This window comes from Hetaerina americana, unplaced genomic scaffold, assembly GCF_022747635.1.
Source record: "Hetaerina americana unplaced genomic scaffold, ioHetAmer1.1.p SCAF_20, whole genome shotgun sequence".
Lineage (NCBI taxonomy): Eukaryota > Metazoa > Arthropoda > Insecta > Odonata > Calopterygidae > Hetaerina > Hetaerina americana.
In genome coordinates this window covers 2,849,342-2,872,519 of record NW_027286764.1, presented here as the reverse complement: position 1 = coordinate 2,872,519, position 23,178 = coordinate 2,849,342, and the positions used below count along the sequence as shown (strand labels likewise).

Sequence of the window (23,178 nt, the reverse complement as noted above, 5' to 3'; positions counted from 1 at the left end):
TGTCAGGTAGAAGTTGGCACAATTCGTCAAGGTGTGCAGAGAGACTTTGGGCGTTGAGGTAAATTATTTGAAAAGAACGAGGGTGAGATCTAAAAATGTCGCATAAGGTTAATTGATTGTTAAGGAATTTACTTGGAGCCACATATCGTTCACGTAGATCAATGGTTGCAGAGGAAAGACTTCGAGACGTATTTTTACCTTCAAGTTGGAAAGAGACGAATTCCGGTGCCAGAGGATTTAGGGATCTGTGGTGGCTTTTAGGGAAGAATTCTGGTGCGAAAGGGTCTAGGGGCGAAAAGGTTTGGGGAAATCCGAACCGGTATTTTGTGGGTAGTTGGGATGACTCAAGGTCATTATCGGGGAATTCAGTCGTGTATGAAGGAGGAGGGAATTGATGAGAATGTAGAGTAAGGATATTAAGAAAAGGCTTGTCCAAACTTTGATTTGGAGTGTGATTTTTTTATGGCGCAGAAATATGGTCAATGTAGCAGGATGATAGGTGTGGTAGATTGGAGGTATTTGACAGATGTGGGTGTGGAGAAGAATGAGGAAGGTTAAGTGGATCGAAAGGAAAACAAATGAGGAAGTGGTATGGTGAGAGAGAAGGGAGGATTGTTAGGAAAAATCAAAAAGAGGCAGGAAATATACAGGGTTCGTCCGCAAAATAAGTGTACTGAGCTCAGGAAAAAAAATGTATTACACTTTTACATATCTTAAGCTAATATTCCTCAAAATAGGACCCTTGTGAGTCGATACACTTGTTCCAGCGGCGTTCCCATTCCTGGAACGCTCCCGCGAAGGCATCATCGGGAACCTCTCGAAGACTCGTCGTCGACCTCTTCTCTGCCCTCCACGAACATCTTGTGCCACCGAAAGATCATGTTTCTGGACATGGCTGACTCCCTGTAAGCCTGGTTAATCATACCGACAGTTTCGGTAGACGATTTCCCAAGCTTTACCGCAAATTTGATGGAATAACGCTGCTCCAAAAACTTCGGCATTGCGTTCCGTGACGTGGGTCGAGCGTGGAGGTTCGCGTTAACAGAGCTCCTCACTACACCACAGCTCAGAGCCGACTGCCTTTTTCAGCGTCGCTTGCCAACATACCCCCCTCCAATCACAGCCCGTCAGAGCGGTGCTGGGCGTGCCTGGAGCGGCGTGCCCAGCCCAGGAGTCAGTACACTTATTTTCCGGACGAACCCTGTATGCAGAGCACATTAATTGGTAGGGGGATGTTGAAGACTGTGATAGAAGGGAGAATGTTTGGCAAACAAGGAAGGGGCAGGAATAGGTGATAGGGATGTGGGATGGAATGTAGGTTGGAAGGAAGTATTTGGAATTGAAGAGGGATATTCATGAACCACTCTTTGCTGGACATCCTGTTTCCTATGGACTGAGCCACTAAAGTTGATGCCATGTCAGCATCACTCAATCCCGTGACCATCATCAGAGTGCTACATTACCGACCTGATTTATCCGGTTGTGCCTGTGCCATCTGCAGTTTCCCATGAAGTTCTGGTGAAGAAAATTGCACAATTTGGATTTAGCTGAAGTTGTCCACATAGAATATGAGGTTTTTCGTTCAGCCAATGCTCTATCTACTAAGCCAATATTCCCTCATAACAATGTTTCATTTGACTCTTTTGATGTACAAGGTCATCATAGTGTGTGTATGAGCACATGCATTTCAGTCCCACTATGCCATGTGGCCTCTTAAAGATTATACCTTATATCTGTTTATTATAAGTTTACCATATCACTAGAAAAAAACACCCGCAGCCACACAGCTGCTTGCCCACGAGAAGAATCAGCCCCTGGCTGGGCGCATGTGCTCTGAGGCCTTTTCATCCCTGCTGAAGTTAAAGGTCTGTTCTATGTACCTATACATAAGCTCAAATTTGCTGAGTGGATCAAATGAAAGAGAAAAAGCATTTGTTTCAATAGCAGAAGGCAGTGCTTCCATTAAAATATGTATTACCGCACAAGGTGGCAACGGGAGAAGGTCCTCGGCTGCCAACCCAGAGGTCATGGGTTTGATTCCTGCCTGGGTGGGTTTTCCTCCACCAAGCGCTTGGGTGTTTGTAATTGTCTTTGTTATATTATTGTTAAAATTCTGATGCAAAGTCCTATTTTCAGATTGATCTGAAATAAAATACGGTACCAATTGATGGATTTGCTTTTGAATTTGGGAGCATGAGATAACTATCTATCGTACATCAATTGACTGAAATGTAGTGTTCACGATTGGGATGCCATAACAGTGAGAAAAATGCACTAGCTGAGTCAGAAGGTTGACCTCCATGCTTACTTTGATATTCCGCCTTTTAGTCTTCCTTATGCTGGAATTGGGTGTCATGGTGTTGCTTTAACATACCTCGTTGTTTAGTGTGCCCCATCAATCCCCTCTCATGTTCGTTTTGTTGTTGCCTCCGCCCTAGGGTTTGAAGGAGAGGCTGAACCTGTCAATGAATCCCGAGCCTTCCCTGGAGTCTGCCTTTTTGTTTCACCTGCGCAAGAGCCCCATTTTCATGGAGTGGCAGGCGGGTGACTGGCCTGAGGGTGGGGGTGAGCAGAGGAAATCCCCCGGTGGCGAGGGGGGCCCAGTGCTGCCAACCTCTCAGTCGTCCACGTTGACCAAGCCACCACCGCCATCCCCCCCTCCGCCCCCATCGGGGGATTTAGAACCCAGCTGGAGGATCTACCAGTTTGGATGCCAGGTGGGACTGGCACTGGCAAACAATGGCACCTCATGGCCCCTACACAACCTGGCATCCCTCTTCTGGCGAATTGTGGGCAATGCACCTCGGGCCATTGAGTGCGCAAGGCGTGCGGTTCATCTCTCTCCCAGGTGAGTGGGTTGGTGGTGGTGGCAGTATTGTGACAGAGTTGAGGAGTGATATTTATATGAAATTGCCATTGAATGGATGAAGTCTTTTTCGACCTTTCAAGGGGATCAGAATGTTGCAGTGGCTAGCATACTGGCTTTCCACCCAGAGGGCCCGGGTTCAAATCCTGGAGACAGCAGATATTCTGTGGTATCCCAATTCCTACTTGAGGTGCTTTGTGGAGAGCACTTTGAGTGTGTACGCCGTCCGTGGGATGGAACATAAAGCTTCAGACCCCAAGGCGCCTTCTGTTAAGAGTAGGCTAATGCTGGCTGACGTTGGGTTTCTCTCCACCCTTCATCCTTTCCTGTCCATCCCTAATGGTGCAAATGACCTCGGCTGTCGATCGCCTCCCCTGATAACCACTTCCACTACTCAACATTTCAAAGGCTAAGTCTACCAGTGTCCTCGGCGTGTTGGGTGTTCAGCCCAAGTTTTATTGACTTTGTATGCCTCTCCCATTTGAGTCTGGGAACTCCTGATTGGTTGGTGCCAGTCCTATATATTTAGTTCATGTGTTCTTCATGATTTGGGGCTTGAGATTCATGGGCTTCCATGACTGGTCTAGAGCAGCGTTTGTCAAACTTTTCGAGCCACCAAATTGAGCCGAGCTTTTTAGATCCATAAACATATACTGAACGCCACCTAGTCGATCGCTTTAAAGTAATAATCAAAATCATAAAACAAAATAGCCAAATGAGGAACATTGAAATATTAAAATTAAAAACAAAGACTAATCAAATGCGTATTTGCAATCCTATAGAAGTATAGTTTTCATATCACATTTATGCAAAAGACTTAATGCGCAATAAAAGGAACTTAGGTGAGAATATACTTTTTACATAAAAATAAATTATCAAAACAAATAATTAAAAAAAATTTTTTTTAGAAGTTAACATGCCATTTATTTACTTAAATTAAACAACTATATAACATGAATATTTTCAATGTATGAAAATAAGATAACCCATCATATTTTGTTAAAATTAGTTAAACAATTAAGTGACGATTCATTATAGTTTTTCATGGTCTAGAAGTTATTTAAGGAGATTCTATTGCCTATTTTAATAACATATTTCCATCAAATAAAATTTGAAGGGGATGGATAGCCTTGATGACCTGATGCCAGGTGTCCAACTTTCATATCACTCAGCAGAAATCTTAAATCACCGCGTTCACAGACTTAAAGTCTGTTTCCTCCTTGGAAATAAGCTGAATGACTGCACTAAAACCACGTTCCACCAAATATGAAGTCAAAAATGCAAGAAAGAGTTTTTTAACCACCATCCATTATGCAGGGTAACAATGGGAAACCTCTTATGGTAACCATAATTTTTGATAATATATGTTAAACTTCGGTTTCAATTCAATGTCATTTTGCAGGCCAATTAATTCTCCCTCTAATACTGTAACTTCCTCAATATCTACGTATGGATTGTTCACCCAGTCTGGCATTACCGACAAAAGAAGATCCTCAAATCGCTGCATCATATTTTTCTGCACGGCGGCTAAATGGTCACAAAAGACCATCAAATCATCATCACCCAGACCAGCTTGCTCTTCTGGCTTAATTAGGGAAATTCCCTAGATTGTATTCATCAGAAAGACAGTTCAAGGGAATGTGGCGGTGAAATTGGCTTTGGTTCAATTTTTGGATACTTGTTTTTGCGTTGGTTCAACTTAAGTTTATTCCATATCAAGGCCAACTTTTCATTTGATGATATATTATCCAGAGGAATTTTGTGAAGAATAATGTTTACCACTCAATTTACTCGTAAAGGTGAAATATTGCCAAAGTTTTCTTTTTATTCAAAGAATTATTGTGAATATTACCCATTATTTGAAAAAAGATATGCTTCAAGGAAATGCACAATGACAGCTAAACTGTGACTTAGATCAGTGAAGCGGGAATTTATTTAATTGATATCTATCCGGCAAAGTGAAAGTTCAAGCATATGTACACCAAGTATGAGAGAAAAGGTCCTCTTTTTGAACTATATATTACCATTTCATGAAAACAAACAATATATTGGCCATTTCCTTTTACAATGTACTTCGCCATCATAAAATAATACAAAAAATTATATAAGAGTACTATAACAAGAATGATATCATGCAATGAATGAAAAGTAACTTACCAATACAGCCTTGATAATATCATGGGAACCGAAGTGTTTGGAAAATGATTATCTACGTAAATATTTAATTTAAAAATGCCAAATCTAATTATCAGGTGAACTGATTCCTCTCTGGAGTCAGACTCGCTTTATTCACACTGAATCTTACTGCCAAAGAACTCCGTGTCGTGAAGTTGTGCCAGCGATAGACTAAATGAAATTAAACCTCTCCGAAGGTTTCCCTTGTGCGGGAAAAGCTTGGAAATATTTTTCAACCATTCCTAATTTAAAATGTAAGTGTACACATGGTTTAAATTACTTCCAGATGCAGGAAACAATGTAAACTTTGACAGCAAAGCTTTAAAATGGAGACATAAGGAAGGTTACCGAGCCTTCACAAATGTCACATAGTCAGGACCCTCCGGCAGCTCCTTTTGCCTCTATTCACCCCCGTAGACTGGAGCACCACCCCACGGGGGGTGCAGCACCCACTTTGGGAACCACTAATCTAGAGCATATCAAGTCACATAGTTAATATTATGCTCTTCTAAATGTATTTCAATGGCCTCCTTGCTCAATTGATGGCAGTTTGCATTTGAGTGGCACATTATACTTTTTGGATGCGAATACATATTCATGGTGGAGGCTGTGTTGCAGATTTTTCTATGTAATGCAGCCTTATGCAAATCCTATACTGTATTTGATGATGGTAGATTTGGCCTTTAAAATGATGGCAGTGGAGCATCTGGTGTGCTATAAACCAAAGAAGGCAAGGTGTAAGGTGGAAGCAGTCAAATTCCCTCAGTTAGTATTAGTTATTAATTTAAGGCAAAATTAATAAGACATGTCTATCATATGAATGACAATTCTTTATTATCCTTGTGACCTTTTTCTGAATTATTAAAAAAACGTCTTTTATGAACCATCTCTTGCTGCAAAGTGGAAAAGGTGAGGCTAAATATTATCTTGATTGTGGAAACATATGGTGAATATTTCATTTGATATTATGTGGAGTCTAAAATATCAAGGCCAGTTGTGCAATTCGATATTTGGTATATGCGTGACCAGTGAAGCAGGCACAATGCCATCATAGTGCAGCAGGCGTATGTGTTTTCAATTTACATGCATAATGCTCTGTATTGTTCTTTGGTTGGTAGTAAGCACCGAGATGTGGGCCTGGCACAAATGGGCTGGGTGCTCCTGTCCAGTGGCCGCCCTGCCGAGGCTGCCATCATCCTCCATGCTGCTGTAGACCATGCTGCATTCTCACTACCATCGGAACCTATGGAGCACCTTCCACTGCGCACTGCACCACCTGCCACTCACCTTGCACTCGCAAATGCATATGCACTCTTGAGTGATTACAACAGGTACCTAAGTTTTGGGTATTTTATTGCGTGCCTTGTTTGTCAAGACATGAACCTTTTGCTTACCTAACCATGTAGCCAAAAATAGATTTAAAGTTTATAATAGACTCACAGGAATTGCATCACCTTGTTAGTTTATTCCGTAGTTGAATGCAATGTACAGAATTTGGATTTTACCCTCATGCAATTTCTACGGCTGCTAATTATTTAGAATAAAAAAGGATAACATAGATTGATAATTCACCAAAGGTGATCCATCCACATAAATAAGCTGATTTCCATAAAGGAAACACTCAAACAACACTACCGAAGCAAACTGTTTGACTGAATGTTGAAGCCATTTTGAGTGGAGTGTGTTTGCACATGGCACACCCAAATGGGCAAACAGCCCTCAGACCAAGCCAGCCCTTTCCATTTGGTCCTGTGTCGTGCATCCCAGTGGGTGACAAGGTCGCAGAAAACATTTTTCAGAATGAAAATATTCCTGCTTATGTTGTTGCTCTTGCATGAGAATCCATTGGTACGCCAAGCCAAGGTAATTGAGATTCACATATCATCAATTAGGCAATCAATGAAAGAGGTAATTGTGATGTGTATATTTACAGATGTTGCTATGTAAATCTATTTGGTGTGCCCATCAAGGTTGATCTAAAAGCTACATAGCTGAGAATACTTTTTGGCTAACCCATGCCAAAAATCCAAGCGGTGCAATTATCACTAAACTCTGTAGGAATGGTGGCACTAAACATAGGCACAACCCCCCTTCAAGGATAGCACGCACTGAATAGGCCCTTCTACATATGGTGATATCCTCCCAGTGTAACATGCAACATAACAAAACCAAAGGCTAGACAAAAGTTAGTCTACGAAGATGTTCAGATATGCGTTTTGTGCATTCTCCAATATTATAACAATAGTGCACTTATAGATTGGGACAGATTCTTCCTTGAATTATGATTTTTGTTGGTTTGCACTTATTTGGATGTATTCCTTGGCTTAATTGCTCAGTAAGTATAAAAACTCCTCTTTCCTTCAATTTATAATTTCTGCACCATAATTACATTTTCTTTACCAAGGAGAGTGAAAGTAGCCGTGTCGGGTAAAAAGGGTTGTGGCTGGGCAATGCACTCTCCTCTTTTGTTGTATTGGGTTGCTACAGCATATTTTTCAAGGAGAGACTCGTTTTGTAGCAATTGGAAACCTGTTGCTGCCGATAACTCTCAGAATGTTTGAGCTTGTTGAAATTGAAGAAGAAGTCCTCTGCTGCCTTTGCGCCACAGCTTGCTGCTTTACCATGCCTCACAATGCTGAGAGGACGCTAGTTCTTCTCTTCTTGGACTTTATTCATTGCTTCCCCCAAATGTCCTTGTTCTGGAGCATAGTGCAAATTGCTGATGTAGACTGATTGTGTTTCCATGCTAGATCAGGCTCTCTTACATCTCATTCTCGCTTTTCAATGATTTTATGTCTCATTCAAATGGTAATTTTTGTCTCTTTTGGCTGTCTTCTGGCGGCATTGCTTTGGTGACGTTTTTTCAAGGATTATTACTCTTTGTGGGAAAAAAATCGCGTGTAACAGGTCTAAACTCAAGTTTGGAGGAATGTGTAAATAACCAGGAACACAAAGAGGACAGCGAAATGTGTGCCAAATGCAGACTGAAGCAGCAGATGCTTAATCACCCCAGGAATCCCCCTCTCCGCTCATTAAGGGTAAAGTCTCTCGTCCACCAATTCATTTTTTACAATAATTTTTGCTCATAATGCAAAGTGCTAGTTTCACTGTAGTTTGTAGGAAGCTAAAAACATTGTTGAAAACTTTCTTAGGGAATGTAGTTTTTTATGACCAAATGGCTCATGCTATTATAAAATATAGGTCGTATTTGGTGGTACTTCTGGTGTAGCAAAGGGTTCTCAAAGGAGCATGCTCACTTCAAATGATAAATTGAGTAGCTTCAGGCGTGATGCGGTGGAAGTCGAACATAATGAATAACTGATCGAAGCACTTTTCCACTTGATAAAAATATTTTTATTTTACGACCAGGTTTCGATGTATTACATCATCATCAGGTAATAAACTGAAGTTGTGTGCCGTCTCATATACATTTAAGATTCCGGAAGGAGGGGAGAGGACGTGGTAGGAAACGAGGGGGGAGAGGAGAGAGATGGAGGAAGGGAAAGAGGGGGGGGGGAGACAGGGAGGCGTTTACAAGAAATAGTGGAAACAGCATTTTGACCTTGTTCAATAAACAATACAACTAGTCTTAGGGTGCGAAGTGGTCGTCTTGGGTGGATGGCGGCAGTCTCCAATAAACCATCAGTTGCCGGAACGACACCAGTAGGCGGGCTGGGGTTTTGAGGCCAAGGATTAGGCCCTTCTGGAGGGGTGGTGGTGGAATACCCCCACTTAACATACACAGGGGGGGAGGCACTTAAGGGCTGGGGTGTTGTTTGTCACGCGCGGTCAAAGTTTACCAACAAAAGTTGATGGAAAGGAAGGGGAAGGAGGAGGAAGTGAACTGCATGTCATTGAAGAGGGGGGTTTTCTCCTTTACTCGTTGGAAATTTTCCAATTGTTCCAACGCATCTAATTTTTTGCATTTATTCGATTAATGTAGCACTTTTAAATCGGAATCACAATTGTTGATGGTGATGCGTTTAATTATATTTAGTTCGTGGTCAAAATGTGCTTTAGGCATGTGGCTGTTTTTTAACAAGGTCAAAATGCTGTTTCCGCTATTTCTTGCAAATGTCTCCCTTGTCTCCCCCCTCCCCCCCTCTTCCCCTTCCCCCCTCCCCCCTCATTTCCTACCTCATCCTCTACCCCCCTTCTGGAATGTATATAAGCCTGCACACAACTTCAGTTTGTTACCTGATGATGATGTAATTCATGGAAACTCGGTCATAAAATAAAAAATTTTATCAAGTGGAAAAGTGCTTCGATCAGTTATTCAAATGATAAAATTAGTATTTTTCATGAGATTCATGTTCTTCTGTTCGTGGCAAGAGAAGGAATTGTGAAATGCCTTATTTGACCCATGCTGAACTACTCTGTCCAATAAATATGGGAACTGAGGCCATAAAAAATTTATTTTGCAAAATTTAGTCTGCATCGATTTTGTCCCCTTCAAAGTATTCTCCATTCGTTGCTATGGACTTATTCCATCTTCTTTCCCTCTTTTGTTTAAAGCACCCTCGGAAGTCCTCGGCAGTTAGCCTTTTTAGTTTTCCAGTCGTTTCTTGCTTTATTGTGTCCATATCTTCCCAGTGATGTCCCCTCATCATATTTTTGCATTTTAGGAATAGGAACAAGTTGCAGGGGGCGGGATCTGGTGAATGAGGAGGATGATCAAGGATGGCGATTGAATTTTGTGACTAGCGATCAATCAATACTGAATGTCCGGGTGCATTGTCATGGTGAAGGATCCATCCATCGTGTTCTCTTAAAATAGTCTGCACTGTTGATTTTCCTCAACTCAGTTCAGCTATCATTCGGGCAGTTTTTCGATGATTGGTGAAGACAAGGGACCGCACACGATCAATGCTGTCGTCAACACAGGAGGTGGTCGAAGGTCGTCCTGGCCTTGCATCATCCGTGGCGTGGTCATCTTTAAAACGCTTACTCCACTTGAAAACGGATGATTTCTTCTTCAGAGCATTATCAACGTAAACCGCTGTCGACAATTCAGTAGTTTCTTGATGACTTTTACCCCACTTCAACAAAATACTTGATGTTGATTCGTTGCTCCGTGATTTTGTCAACGTCCATTTTCGACAAACAGTAAAAGAGGACAAAAGGAACTAACGTGACTGGCAGGCACCATAGGCACGGCTCGACGATCCACCAAGCACAGACATCTCCTCATTGGGTTAAAAGGCGACTAGCGCCGCTAGTGGGTGGGGCTGTAGTCCGCATCATGGCCGCCAGATTGTACCGGTTCGCGCATTTATTGCACAGAACACATATCTGCCCAAATACAAACTTTTTTTTTGTCATAGTTTGCAATAAAAAAATCTTCCATTGAGTTTATTAGGAGCATGGGGAAAACTTTTTATTTTCTAGAGCTATGCAGTTCATTTTGAAGGGAAGTAATTTGTATTATTTTTCATAGTGATTAAAGGAGGTTCAAAAGTGGATTCGCAATGTTCAGAGTGCTGCAATTGTAGTGTAAGGACATTTGTCAACAGTTATGGTACCTGAACATATTAATGAATAAGTTAAAGATGGAGGGAAGGGGGTGATAGAAAAAGAAAGCCTTTTTATGCTTGGCTCTTCAATATCCTGTAACTTCATTTCAAGACTACCTTTTCAGTGGTAAGTACTTTTATGCATAGTAATCATCAATCAATAATGATTTTATATTACTAAACTATCTGTAGTTCTATAAATATTAGATTGTCCCCATTTAAGGGATGACTCACTATAAGGTACAAAATACATATTCTCTTGGCAAATGTCAAATGTGGGTCCCACTCTTTGAGGTACATACATGCATACATATTCCTAATGTAACTACTTATTATCATTTGTGGTGTTCATGACATGTGTTGACCATTACTTCAGTAAATACCATTACGCCCCTGTAAATATTGCAATTATAAAATGGTTTATTTGCTTAGAGATCAAAGCATGTGATATATGACATATTATTATTATGAGGTAATCTACCGGTCAAGGTAGGTTTGTGGATGGACCCAGCTACTAAATACATATTTTGTGATTCCTAACAAAATACAAAATCCAGTATCCTACTCTACATGAGACCCCTCTTCATCTCTGAGTACTTTCTTCCTCCCTTCATCCCGTCCAACATCCCTATCCTGTTCCTTCACTTTCCTCGTTTGCCTAACATTCTCCCCTCTATCACAGTCTTCAACATCGCACTGCTGGTCAATACCGCCTTCAACCACTTTTCCTGCCTCCACAGGATTTCTCCCATCAAACCCCTATCTTCGCCCACCATTCCAAGTACATCCTCATTTGTTTTCTTCTCTGTCCATTTCACCTTCTCCATTCTTCTCCAAACCCACGTTTCAAAAGCCTCCAATCTATGTCCATCCTCCTGCTTCAATGACCATGTTTCCGCACCGTACATAGCTATGCTCCATATCAAAGTTTTTACGAGTATTTTCTTAATATCCTTATTCAACGTCCTTCTCATCAACTCCCTCCTCCTTGTGAAAGCCTCTTTGCCTAGCGCAATTCTTCTCCTTACGTCCCTACTACTATGACTGTGTTGGTCCAAAACACTTCCGAGATACGTAAACTGTTCTACCTGCTGTAGTTTTTGCCCTCCTATTTTAATGTTTAGCTTAGCCTTTTTCTTCCTAGAAAATCGCATAACCTTTGTTTTATTAATATTGATTCTCATCCCATATCTGTCGCACTGAATTTCCAATTCGCTCAGCAATGCTTGCAATCCCTTGGCTGACTGACAAAATAAAGCTTGGTCATCAGCAAACCTAACTGATTTTACGACTTCCCCGCCCACTTTCATTCCTACCTCGAGTTCTTCCCATGCCTCTTTGATCATTTCTTCTGCGTACAGGTTGAACAGCAACGGTGATAATGGGCAACCCTGCCTTACACCCCTTCCTAACACTGCCCATCCTGACTCCCCGTTTCCCACCCTCACCTGGGCAGTCTGAGACATGTACAGATTGCAGATTAGCCTCCTTTCCCTCCAATCTATTCCTATTTTCTGCAATATACTCATTAGTTTTTCCCAATTTACTCTATCAAACGCTTTTTCGAAATCTACGAAACAGGCAAATACCTCCTGGTTGTGTTCTATATTCCTCTCGATTAATAATCTCATTACTGCAATGGCATCACGCGTACCTCTCCCCTTCCTAAACCCAAACTGATCATCCCCTAAGTAATCATTTGCCTTACGCTCTATCCTTTTGTTTATGATCCTGAGAACAACTTTAGCTGCGTGGGATATCAAACTAATTGCCCTGTAGTCCTCACATGATGTAGCCTTTACCTTTTATGGAATAGGAACTAAAACTGATCTCACAAAGTCTTCCAGCCAGATTCCTTCCTCATAAATACTACGAATGAGCCCATATAGCCTCTTCCTCCCACATTTGCCTAAACATATGAAGTATCAAAATCAGAAAGTTCATAAACAGCAATTAATATGAATGTGGTGCAAAAAGTCGTTAGAAAATCCAAGAGATGGTGTTCGTAGTATCGAAAATAAATTTTTTCCATTAAATAACACTCCTAACTAGTCAGCTGTTAAAGTTTCAGCTGTATAATCATATAGTTTGGTTATTGTCATCAATTTAAGTAAAGAACTTTAATTTGTCTATAAAAATGGGTTTCGAGAGTGATTAAACATTTATATTTGAAAGGGTTGACGCCAGAAGAAATCAATCAATTGGGTGAATGAGTTTAAACGCGGTTGCACATCCACAAAAGATGAATGGAGATCCGGACGCCCTGTGGAAGTGTCTACCCCCGAAATGATTGACAACATGTAGGATATGATGTTAAGTGATTGACGACTCTAAGTGTGCGAAATAGTAGAAGCCATATGCCTATCACAAGGGACAGTAGCTTCAATTTTGCATGAAAAATTAGGCGTGAAAAAAAATCTCGGCAGGATGGGTGCCACATTTACTCGCAGCGGAGAATGAACGCAAACGTGTGGGCGACTATGAGGTTGTTTTGATGCTTTTCCGTCGCAATCCTGATGAGTTTCTGCGTCGATGTGTAACTGTTGATGAAACATGGATACACCAATACACTCCAGAGGCAAACCATCAGTCAAAACATTGGATTTCTAAAGGCGAAGACAGTCAAGTCGGCCAGTAAGGTTATGGCCACGGTCTCTTGGGATGCTCGTGGAATCATCTGCATTGATTACTTGAAAAAGGGAACAATGATAACAGAAGAGTATTATGCGTCATTATTGAAATGGCTGAGCAAGGAAATCAAGGAAAAGCGTCCTCATCTGAAAAAGAAAAGATTCTCCTTCATCGAGACAATGCACGGTTGCACACCTGCACAGTTGCGATGGCTAAAAATATAGAATTAAAGTTTCAATTATGATAACACCCACCGTATTCACCAGATTTGGCCCCCAGTGACTATTCCTTATTTCCAGACTTGAAGAAATGGCTTGGCGGACGAAGGTTTACGTCTAACGCGGAAGTAATCGATCAAACAAATGCCTATTTGGAGGAGCTTTCAAAATCCCACTTTTTAGATGGCTTAAAAAAATGAAAAAACGCTTGGACAAATGCATAGAGTTTAAAGGAGATTATGTTGAAAAATAAAAAAAAGACCAAAAAATTGTTTTTTCTACTTCATTCTAATGACTTATTGTACCACCCTTGTACATAATATTATTAAAAACAAAAGTCCTGGAGTAAAGACAAGTATTAAAGTGTTATCGCTAGGGTTAAGTGCTGATCATCTGCAAAACTGATTTTATGAATTCCCCACCGATTGTTATTCCTACTGCCAGTCCTTCCCCTGCCTCTTTAATTATTTCCTCCAAATATACGTTGAACAGCACTGGTGATAATGGGCAACCCTGCCTTTACACCTTTTCCTAACACTGCCCATCCGGACTCCCCGTTCCCCACCCGCACCTGAGCAGTCTGAGACATGTACAGGTTGCGGATTAGTTTCCTTTCCCTCCAATCTATTCCTATTTTCTGCAATATACTCATTAGTTTTCCCAATTCACTCTACCAAATGTCTTTTCAAAATCTACAAAACCAGCAAATATGTCCTGATTGTATTCTATATTCCTCTCGATTAGTAATCTCATTACTGCAATGGCATCACGTGTACCTCTCCCCTTCCTTAACCCAAACTGATCATCCCCTTTGTAAACATTTGCCCTACTCTCTATCCTTTTGATTATGATCCTGAGGACAACCTTAGCTGTGTGGGATATCAAACTTATTGTTCTGTAGTCCTCACATGATGTAGCCTTTACATTTTTCGAAATAGGAACTAACACCAACTCACAAAGTCATTCGGCCGGATCCCTTCCTCATAGTTACTATGAATTCGTCCATATAGACTCATCCACCCAAACTTTCCTGAACCTTTTAATAGTTCCACAGGAACGTTGACTGCCTCCAAGACCTTATTTGATTTCATCTCCCTTAATGCCCTTTCTATCCCATCGTCGAATATGCTTGTACGTAAGCTATCTTCATCTAAAGTCATGTTTTCTTTCTTTGTCTAAGCTTGTTGGTCTAAGTTTTTTACTGTACAGTTCTTATGTATATTCCTTCCAGCTCTTTAGGATCAGCTCTTCTGTTGCAGCTATTATCTTTCCTGACTTTTCTCTAACTGTTAACACTGATCTTCCGTTCTTACTTCCTGATAGTGTTTTAACCTTCTTGTATATGACACCAATTTCACCCTTCCTATGCAAACTTTCCATATCCTCCCACTAAGTCTTCCACTTTGCTACTTTTGCTTTATTTGTTACCTGTCTCCAATTATTATTCAACTCCTTGTACTTCCTTCTGCCTAACCGTTGTGTTTACATTCTTCCATTTCCTTCTCTCATCTATCTTTTTAATCATCTCATCCGTGATCCAAGGATAGTTTCTTTTACAGCTTTTGATATCCCTTTCTTGATACATTCCCATTTTTCTTTGAGAGTACTCCGCTCTTTACTGTCATCCATGATTTTCTCTACAGCCTGCTGATACTCCTTCCTTAAAAATCCATTTAATACCTCTACATTCCATTCCCTAAACCGCTGCCCCTGCCTTATCTTTTTGAAAAGGACTGTACACTTCATAAAAACTAAATTGCGTCAGAGTCCGCATCCGCTCCCGGGAAGCTGTGCGAATTTATCAGACTGTTCCTAAATCCCTACCAAACCAGAATATAATCTGACTGATACCTTTCTGAGGAACTGGGCATTTTCCATATATACCTGCACCTTTTGTGGTGTCTAAACCAAGTGTTGTTAATGACTAACTCCTGTCTCCTGCAGAACTCAACTGCTTTCTCCAAGCGATCATTCCTCGTGCCTAAACCGTAGTCCCCCACCTCATCACCATCTCTTTCTTTGCCTAACATCGCATTCCAATCCCCCATCACTATCAAATGTTTCCCTGCAGCAACACACGCGAATATGTCCTATAACTGACCGTATATCCTATCGACCTCTTCCTCTGTATGGTTGCTGGGTGGCAAGTATACCTGAACAATGACCAAGATTGTCCATTCTGCTGCTATATCTACTAGTAATATTCTATCCGTTGCTTGCTCTAAATGTATGTTGACTCCTCTTCTCCCTATCCTTTTTATTCAATATTATGGCAACCCCTCGTTGGCTATCGTCCCAGCCGCCGTATCTTATTCTATAATTATCACTCCAGTAATCCCCGCTATCCTTCCATCTCACGTCGCATAGACCTTAAATATCTATTTTTCCCCTTTCCATCTCTCGCTTAACATTCTCCAATTTCCCTATCCTCATCATTGTCCTAACATTCCATGTTCCTATTCTAACTAATGTGGTCTTCTTCTCGTACGTCTTCTGTTCTGCTGCTGTCAGTGTTCCCTTGCAAGGGTTTCGGAATATGATGACCGCAAAAGCCTTGCATCCCCCACTGCCAGGCATGACACACGGCCAATTGGGCTGAGCCCCATAGTTGCCAGGACTCATATTCTCAATTCTGTCCAGCATCATATTCTTTGAAATGATAATTGAGGTGGTTACCCGTTGCCTTTCTCAATGGTGTTTTTAACGTGACACCATCACTTACTGGCCACCCCACTGGGGTCAGGCGCCATTGCAGCCACCTCACTGAGGAACAGACGCTGCATGGACTACCTTTTGTCTGGCTCCTAACCTTCGACCTATTATTATTGCTCCCGCCAGCACAGCTCCAGGGGTTATCAGAATGCACGATTCTTTTCACCACGTCAAGGTCATAGTCCATGGGAGGCATCAATTTGCTAAAACATTAATTCCATGCGATTTGGTTCTGTGCAGTGGTATGAGTCTGTACTTATGGGCTATGAAAATCATTCTGGGATCTAGTCTCATAAGAATTCATGCTTTTCGCATTATGTGTTGACAAATTGTGTTTAACATGGAGTAAACACACAAAGATATGTGTGCAAAGTACAGGTAGTGTATTAAATGTGAAGAGAGGACGACAGGTTATACTTTGCACTCATTGACAATATTAGTAGATAGGACATTAGTACCAACTAGTGTACTCATTAAAGGATATTATGTTGTATTAGCACCAACATTTTCCCTCCAGACATTCTTTTTATACTATTAAATTGTCAAAGAAATAACGTTTTTTGATAAATTTGTGTTATCCAGAGGCATTTTCCTGTTTCTACTGTAATAAAAATAATATTTATTGGCTTAAGTATCTTGGTACAATATGCGATGCAAACGAAGTTGCGCATGATCAGAGGTGTGGATACATCTGAAAACTTCCAACTCATGGCTTATCATCACAAAAGCCTTGAGTGGCTGTGATTGAGAGAGTGCTGGGTGCTACGTGGAAGGACTCTGTTCCATTCACTTTCACACTCTCTCTCTCTTTCTCTCATACTCCAGGTTTCCCATTTCTCAATTTTGTGTCAACCACTGGCTCCATTATACGTATTTACAGGTTATTTCCTAGAGAGGTACGGGATGGTTTCCTCATGGACCGGGACGCGCAGTTCCACCTCGCTCCTACCGTGGTTAGAAGTATGTCATCACTCATACATGAGGGTGAAATCAAATCAAAAGCTATAGTGGTCCATTTTCTTGGGAAAATGGCCCACCTTAACGATATTTTTCAGGAGTACCGTTTGCAGACATGAGATTCATTAGCATTCTCATATTCACAGCCTTATCTGTGTGATCTCATCTTAAACCACTCAATTGAACCACATTTAATCATTTTACTGGCATGAAAAATGTATATAGCATAGACCTATAATTGGTCATGGTAATCTAGGGGTAGAGCATTGGACTGCTGACTGGAGATGCCTGGGTTCGATTCCTGGGCACGCCTCCTTGGGCACCTCGGACTTCACCCGAGCTGTGTGATTTTTTGGGTGCCGGAACTTTCTGGGAAACCATAGCCAGCCCAGGGAATGGCGTTGGCCAGAATTTTGGCTTACCCTGAATTTCACATGCGTTGGGCTCAGTACTCGGTGAACTCTACCATCACCAACCAATCCGACCTTTGTGTTGATTAATTGTGTACATGGTTTCCTTAGTACTGTAGAAAACTAAGTTTAATTATCATTGAAGGCATGTTAAAACTGAAAGATGGTTGCCCAGGAGCAGTATTTTATGTCAATTTATATTTAATAATGAAATTATTATTAATTATTATTTTTTATATTTTTTGTAAAAGGTCACTCGCATGCTACGACAATGCATTGAAGCTGCAGCCAGGCTTAAAAGTTGCTCAGTTGGGACGCCATTCGGTTCTCTGTCAGCAGAAACTTGAGAAGGCGCTCATCAATATGGTTGAGTAAGTACTCTTTGCTTTTTTGTGAAATTCTCTATATAGTGTGAGTGAGTCCCATTTTCAATGCTATCACATGGTCACAAATGCATACTGATTGGAGCATTTATAAGTGGATTAAGATAAGATTCTTCCGACTCTTGCCATGCAGCCATCAATAATATTTCATGAACTTGAATTGTTTGGGTGTCCTTTTGTGGTAGTAGTTTATAGAAACAAGCTAAGCATATTCCACGGAAATTTTAATTTTCCAACCCAAGTGTCTACTTCATCTGAAATGATTAATTTGATGACTAGAGCTAAAACTACTTTGCATATGCAATGTACGTGCGTACATGGGTGGAGGAAGTGTGGGGGGGGGGGGGTGGGAAGGAGCAAAGGGAGGATAGGAGAGTTAGCAATATGTAGTATAAAGCAGAGGGTGATTACTTGGGATTGGGTACTGAAGGGCATGAGCCTTCAATGTTGCCAATATTGAGTATCAAGTCTCCTTAATTCCTCTGAGGAATGAGTATAAATACTTTCCATAAAGGTCTAGTTTCAGTATTGTTTAATATATTTATATCTCATCTTAACCTCACTGCTTTCAGGAATCATACGATTAAAATTACTAAAAATCTTTCATCACCAATGAAGTCCTTCCTGCAAATGGCATAAATGCTCTTACAATATTCTAAGAGAGATGTTAATAAATAGGTTGGTTAAATATGCAATAATAATGTGTGTTGGGAGAGATATTCCCTGAAAAATGAGGCTCAAGGGCCAATTTTACTTATATTGCTTTGTTTGATAGTTATAAATAGTATGCCCATTCTGCTAAGATTATTGGAAAGTTGTTGAATGGTTCATAATTAGTGGGTACTTGAATTGAACTGAGAAAAATGACCTGTGAAAACTGTGGACTACCGTCAGTCACTGCAATGTTTCACTTATTCTGTGTGTGATATAAATTGCACATCACATTACACATTCACTGTATGCCTCATTCATAAAACGTCTCATGGTAGGCAGACAAATAATTTAGTACTGAGTGGGAATATCTCGGAACATGGGCCTCAAAAGCTAATCATACCTTGGCACGTAGTTTAATTTACTCTGTGCAAATACATAGGCATAAATATACATGCAAGGGTAATCCCAGAAGTATTCGACCCAACTAAGAAAATGCAAAAATTTTGGAAAAAATTATTTAAACTTCAACATATTCTCCTTTCAGCTGTATGCACTTTTCCCAGAAATGTTCAATAAGTTTGATACCCTTTGCATACTAAGAACTGTCTTGCTCCTCAAAGTAGCCATTAACTGCCAACATCACTTATTCGCGGTTGGAAAATCTTTGACAACAGAGCCATTTTTTTCAAGTTTGCGAACAGAAAATAATCTGAGGGGGCTAAATCTGGCATGTATGCATGCCAGACGTAGCCCACTCAGATTTAGCCCATGCATGAGGTAGCAATTCAAACTTGAATTCATAAAAATTTGGCCATTGCAATGACAGATTTGTGAGCTGGTGCATTGTCTTGATGAAAGAACACTCCTCTTAGCCAAATGCGGCCGCTTGTGCTCAATTTCTTCACTCAAATCTTGCAATAAGTTGCTTAATACTCGCCGTTGATAGTTTTCCCTTTTTCAAGATAGTCAATGAAAATTATCCCATGCGCATCCCAAAAAACCGATGCCACGACCTTGCCTGCTGATGAAATGGTCTTCGCCTTCTTTGGAGCTGGTTCTCCCTTTTGAATCCATTGTTTTGGATGTTCTTTTGTCTCGGGTGTGAAGTAATGGACCCATGTTTCATCCATGGCTATGAAACGGTACAAAAATTCTGCTTTGTTGCTGTGAAACTTTGCTAAACACTCAATTGAAACATCTTCAACACCTGGCTTTGGTCGAGTGTGAGCAAACGCGGCACCCATCTTGCACTCGGCTTTCTCATGTCCAAATTTCCAGTTAATACGCGATATACCGGGCTTTTTGAAATGCCTACTAGCTCGCGCACTTTCAATCGACGATCATCCAGTATCACTTTGTGGATTTTATTCACCATTTTTGGAGTCGTCAATATTTGGTCGACCAATGCGATGCTCGTCTTGACAGCTCATACGGCCTCGTTTAAACTTTGCCACCCAATATTTACTGTTGTAAACGAAGGAGCAGACTCACCCAGAGTAGAATCCAGTTCAGCTTTTATATTGGTTGAGCTGAGGCCTCTCTAATATTTAGTGTTGTATCACATAACGATGACCAATTTTCTCAATTTTCACGAATTCACTGACAGCGTTATTTACTGATGGCTGCCAAACAAATACTAAACAACGTGGCATCTTTAAACTTGAAATATATGGTTTATAGATTGTATACTTTCTAATACAGTGATATTTTTCCAACAACTACAGCCATCTCTAGGTCAGGCTGGGTACTTTTGGGACCACCCTCGTTTAACTACCAATGACATGAACTACTTCGTGCTAAATGGGGACATGCATGGTTACAGCACAAGAGGTACTAATGGCATACGTATGCGGGTAAGGTGCAAAGTTCTCGGCCTGGTGCAGTGTTGGCCTTCCAGTCAGCAAAAATTTATGATTCCTGCCTGGACGCGCATGTTTATTAGACTAGTTTCAGCTTATTCTCTCAAGTAATTTGTTTACACAAATTGTTGCAGTAGACGTTTTTCGTAAAAATGGAAAAACTTGAATTTCATGCGGTTGCAATAAGGGAACCAAAACATTTTCATGTAGGAAGTGGTTCTTTCGGGTTTTCTTCCACGTGTATCCATTTTCCGGACAATATTTCGCCAACGTTCCAGTTGGTGCAACGAACGTTGGCGAAATATTGTCCAGAAAATGGATACACGCGGAAGAAAACCCGAAAGAACCACTTCCTACATCAAAAATCTCCGCGGAAGCCTACATGGAAAAACATTTTCACCTTAATTATTTTTATGGTTTTGGGCTGGATATAGCAAAATGAATATGCTCTTATGTAAATATGCTACCTAGGAATGTCCTGATGGAAGTCTTGGGTATATCTTCTGATTTTGCTTTCTGAAAAAAAACTGGAATTGCATATTTCCACATACATATTTGAATTGAAAGCAAAAAACAAATCTGAGTCACTTGCAGTTAATAAATGGAAAAATTAATTGTTTATGAAATGAATGTCTGAGAATAAGGTAAACCTTGAGTGTGAGTATAGAATGCTATTTAGTATTTTGTCTGATTTTAAATATTTCCATCAATATTCACAACTTGTTATTCATTGAGATTTTTTTCACCAGTTCTCTGCGTGATATGCTAGTGGAACTACAAGAATACCACAAGAAGCAGGAGGAGTGGTTGAAGTTGCAGGAAAAACTGCTATGGGAGCAGGCACCCTTGGAAGTGAGACTGATGAATTATGGCCAAGACAAAATCCTCTCAACAAGCTCAGGTAATGCTTCACCAAATCATCTTAGCGTAAGATAAATTGTGCCCTGTTTTAAACATAGCTCACTCCTTTGATGTTCTCAGTTTGATTTAGATCTCTGTATGTTGTTTTTAGTTCCAAAATATTGTCCCTTGCTAGCTACACATTTTTCCTATCTTTTGGGCAATTTGTGACTACCGCACCATGAAAATTCCTTCCCATTTAATGCAAACCATTCGTCAAGCCATTTTTCGGACGTTTGCATGAGTATCAAAGTGCTGCTCAGGGAGCAGTTGGCCCATCAATGAAAGCAGGTGGTAGTCCGAAGGAGCCAGGTCTGGTGAATTAGCAGCATGGGGTAGCACCTCCCAGTCGAGTGTCTCCAAATAGTTATGGACCATTATTGATCGATGGCATGGTGCGTTGTCATGGATGAAAACCAGCTTCTCATGTCTTTGCTCATATTCCAGGCCTTTTTCATTCAGAGCGCAGTGCAGTTTGATCAATTGTTGGTGGTAATGATGATGAAAATTGAGTTTCACCAGGTTTCAACAGCTCATAGTGGATGACACCCTGCTGATCCCACCAAATGCACAGCATAGTCTTCCGTCCAAAGCGATATGGTCTTGCAGACAATATCCATGGTTGACCAGGATCAACCCACTTTTTTTGCATTTAAGATTTTCAAAGTATATCCACTTTTCATCGTCAGTCACAATCCGATGCAAGAGCGGCTTTCTTTTTTGTCTGGAAAGCAAGATTTTGCATGTGTTTTGACGTCGTTCCATTTGCCTATCGTCCAATAATGTGCCACCCATTTTCCAAACTTTCGAACCTTTTCCATGGTACGTAGGTGCATGGAAATGGCTGTTTGAGTAACATTCAAATGCCCAGCAAGCATTTTTTGCGATTGTATATCATCTTCGTTTACAAGAGCCTGCGATTGATGGTCCTTAACCTTCCTGGGCTGATTTTCACGCTCCTTATTGTTCAGGTCAAAATGGCCATCTTTAAACCAACAAAACCAATCTCTGCACATTGATTCCGATGAAGCACTATCAGCATAGGCCTCAACAAGCATGCGATGTGATTGGGCAACCGATTCCTTCGAATCAAAGCAGTCAAGCAGAGCTTCCAACTTATGTTCTTTGTTGGGCCAGAAACTTGGCATCATTACCGTGTGAAAAATTTAGGTGGTTGTACGAAATTGCTGATGATGTGCCCCGAGTATTTTGTTAACAGATGTCAATTTTATAAAAACAAAAGAATGGTGTGTCCATAGTAGCTTAGTCGCTTACTATCGCCATCTGTGAGTAAACAATGGATTTAAGGTTATATACTTGGTATAAACAATCTCTGTTCTAGAAGTATCACGACTTTTGTGTTTTTTTTCAAAAATTATTTATTTATTCATGAATATCTTATTTTGTCCCCTTCAAAGTAATTTCCATTAGATATTATACACTTATGCCGACATTTTTTCCAAGCCTCGAAGCACTTCAAAAAATCATTTTTTGTGATCTTGTCAAGCTGCTCCTTCGATGTGAAGTCTTTATTTCGTCCATCGTAGCATAGCGTTGTCCTTTCATGGACCTCTTCAGTTTCAGGAGCAAGAAAAAGTGTCTGGGGGCCAGTTCTGGGGAATATGGCGGTGGCAGCATCATTGGTGTGTTGTTTTTGGCAAAAATACGCGCACAAGTATCAATGCGTGAGCAGGGGCACTGTCATGGTGTAAAAGTCAGTTTTTGTTCTTCCACAAATCTGGGCGTTTGCGGCAGATTGCTTCACGAATATTAACTTGCAGGTAATACTCCTTATTTGCCGTTCCACCCTGTGGCAAGAACTCATGATGCACCACGCCCCTACTGCAATCGAAGAAAACTGCGAGCAAAACTTTCGCATTCGACCGAACTTGGCGTGCTT

At 40.8% G+C, this 23,178-nt stretch overlaps 1 protein-coding gene across 1 annotated transcript in view; it reads left to right on the top strand.

Annotated features, from left to right (window-relative positions):
• The window catches only part of LOC139688538 (tetratricopeptide repeat protein 17-like), a 53,536-nt gene that overhangs the window by 11,814 nt on the left and 18,544 nt on the right, over nucleotides 1-23,178 (top strand). Inside the window, exons 4-7 of the mRNA XM_071586070.1 lie at nucleotides 2,439-2,848; nucleotides 6,160-6,372; nucleotides 17,734-17,853; nucleotides 21,128-21,279. Of these exons, the coding sequence (XP_071442171.1) occupies nucleotides 2,439-2,848; nucleotides 6,160-6,372; nucleotides 17,734-17,853; nucleotides 21,128-21,279 (895 nt within the window). The remainder of the gene's footprint in view (nucleotides 1-2,438; nucleotides 2,849-6,159; nucleotides 6,373-17,733; nucleotides 17,854-21,127; nucleotides 21,280-23,178) is intronic.